The sequence below is a fragment of the Platalea leucorodia genome, assembly GCF_965183815.1.
Source record: "Platalea leucorodia genome assembly, chromosome: 20".
Classification (NCBI taxonomy): domain Eukaryota; kingdom Metazoa; phylum Chordata; class Aves; order Pelecaniformes; family Threskiornithidae; genus Platalea; species Platalea leucorodia.
The window spans coordinates 6,543,121-6,546,091 of NC_138842.1; the positions used below are offsets into that span (position 1 = coordinate 6,543,121).

The window sequence follows — 2,971 nt, forward strand, 5'->3', positions numbered from 1 at the left end:
TGCTACCTTTGCCAGAAGGAAGCAGACTACCATTCAAAGCAACTTGGAGGATGTTTTTAATCTTCCTTGACTTGCTTGTGTTTTCAACAAAGAGCTTTTTAACTAACTCCCTTCAGGGCACTGATAGCAGATCAGACAGCTTTTAAAAAAAACATGAGTAGATTTATTGATATATGCATTCCCTTTTTAACTTACAAGTATCACATTAATTTTCAATCTTGTGTTAACATTAATAAAACATTTAAAAGGTTATATAATAAAACCCCGAAGTTTCAGATGTACAAAGTAAGACACAGGAATTAGACAGCAAGTGCTTTCTGTTTTTATGAAACTTTGTAGTGCCAGCCTTCATCCCATACCATAGCTCAAGTGTTTCAACAGCCTGTAACAGGTGCAGCCACAGATCTACCGCTTGGTATTGATCCAGTGATATCTATCAACACGCGGTCCTGTGAAAGCACCTATTGGCCTGTAGACTTTGTAACCCCTGTGCTGGGCATAGTATGAGCCATCAGTCATATAGGTCTTCCTATGAAGATACTGAGACCAGGGCTGTACGGGTGCCTTGCCGTAGTCACTGAACTAAACAGCAAGAAATGAAATAATGTTAAAACGTGTTTGGGAAAGAGGGGAGATTAGTCTGGCCATCAATTGTTAAGTCTATTGCATTCCTTGATGAGGGAACCTAGAGGGCAGATGCTAGCTCTTAGTGAAAGCCACATGCCATTACCACATGCTTACCTGGTAGACACTGTTAGGATTGCTGACAGTAGGGATAGCTTTTGGCTCCTTGTTGAAGCTCTCCTCATCTGAAGAAATACCAGAATGATAGTCTAGTGCTGCTCTGTCAACAGCATAGCTGATCTGCTGAGAAAGCTCTGGGTTCTCCTCCCCTTCAAAGTGTGCAATTGTGAAGGGCCGGTTCTTCTCACCATATCTGAAAGCGACTGTATTTGTATAATGCAGCTCTGCACTAGCAGCATGGACATCTGTTAGTAGTCAGCTGACACTAGTAAGTAAGTACACCCTCAGACACTAAGACTCTAGTAACAGGCTTGAAGTTGATCAAGTTTGTACGGGGTACTTGACATGTGCTAGTCACAACTCCTCAACTCACCTGCAACACACCTCAAATGGATCAACCCATAGCGTCATCTCTTTTGGCAAACCAAGCTTATTAAAGTCCACATTACTCTCCACACAAGCTTGCTCCAGCAGTGGATCTCTTGTCTGATGTTTGTTTATCCTTATACACCTAGGTAAAAACAAAGTGCAGGCGGATATAAGATTTCACTGCAACTTAGCAAGTTCTGCTCATACAGAAGTACACTTAAGTTCACTATTTTTTCTTAACACACTTAGCCTGTTGATACAAGTTCTCACTTACAACCCTAACCAGCAAGTTAGCCTGACAAGCTGATTTATAAAGCCAAACAAGGTTGTGTTTGGTTTAAACACATAATGCAGCAACTCACTTGATCAGTAGTTTTTAAGAGAATTAAAAGCAGTTACAACAATTCCACAAGTCAGTTTAAGACCACTTGAATTCTGCATTCAAGAAGCCAGAGGGCTACTCAAGACACTTTGCACATATTGCTGAAGATTTCCACCTCAGCTCTTTAGTCATACCTACACAGGCACACACTGTGAAACCACCTTCAAAATAAGTGCATCTTTATCCGTTAATAACACTTCTTCCCTCAAGCTTAAGGGATAGATGAGTGGTTTTCTTTCAATTTAGTGTCACTTATTTCCAAATTAAGGGCTCCAGGCAATGAAAGGTTACTCACTGCATCTTGCATGTCATGCAGAGGCTCCATTCCCCCTCCCCATCTACTAAGGGTCCTCTTACCTGAAGGCTTGTCCTCTGGATGGATTGTCCAAGTACCAGTGATTCTTATACTTTTCAAACAGTATTGTTGTCAGCTTAGCTGCAAATTTCTCCATTTTATGCTTGCTCAGCTTGTCTTCCCTTTTCACTAGCCTTGTGATGAAGACGACTGTGGCAGCAATTTCGTCTTTCATTTTAAATTGAAGCGCACAAGGTGCTTTAGCTGTTGGATAGTCATCAGTAGAGATGAGACACTACACTAGAGAGATTTAATAACATTAAGGTACTATCAAGTTCCAAGGACAGATATTGCAAAACCTGCATAAGCCATGACAGCTAGAGCCTAGCTAAGCCCAGTTACCAAACAACTGGTAAATTTACTTCCGGGTAGTGAAACTAGAAGGCACTCAGGCTAAGCAAGTTAACACAGTATTAAAAAAAAAAAAGTTTAAAAGATAGTACTCCTTATTTTACATCACTTACATATTACAGTCAGCAGTTTTTACAATTACGTAGTTCTTTAAAATACAACAAAGACCACAAACATTACCTTCTCAGACCAGAGTTGTTGAAAACCTGAGATATGCTTTATAAACAGCTTCAAAGAGCCAGCAAGTAAACAGATCTAATGCTACAACAAGCTGTATCACTCACATAAGGGAGAAAAAAACCAACATCCAAATCCTTCTTCCTCTAGTATAGCTTGCTTAGGGTTTATATAGAACAGGAAATCATGTGGCTCTGAGGAATGTAACACTATTCAGGTGTGCACCATCAGACTAACTACCATGCTGGTTTCAAAGCTATTTCCAATCTACTTGGTTTTATTCCAATATCAGCTCCTTCTTTTACGGTATATTTAATTGATTCAGTACTGTATTCTGTTGTGTCTATCAGTCTATCTCATAAACATCCGTGAAATATTTAAGTGAAACATTCACCATGAGTAAAATAGTACCAGGCTTATTAATTAACTATTAAAATTGCACTTGACTGCTTCCAGCAGGCTTTAGACAACACACTTTCCTTATGAAGCCCTCACATTTAGTATTCTTTATTTTGAAAATTGCATGACTGTTTATCACAATATTAATCTTCCCAGTGTTCTATGTAAATGTTCACATTACTAGTATAGCTTTA

At 39.3% G+C, this 2,971-nt stretch overlaps 1 protein-coding gene across 1 annotated transcript; it reads right to left on the reverse strand.

Moving 5' to 3' along the window:
• Positions 1-405: 405 nt before the first annotated feature.
• On the reverse strand, positions 406-2,034 carry BTG4 (BTG anti-proliferation factor 4; the record flags this gene model as incomplete). Its single annotated transcript, XM_082330884.1, has 4 exons — positions 1,853-2,034; positions 1,118-1,255; positions 742-937; positions 406-582 (listed from the first exon to the last, which is right to left on the reverse strand). Exons 1-4 carry the CDS (start codon positions 2,023-2,025, stop codon positions 406-408), a joined length of 684 nt encoding a protein of 227 aa, XP_082187010.1. The 5' UTR covers positions 2,026-2,034.
• Between the last annotated feature and the right edge of the window lie 937 nt (positions 2,035-2,971).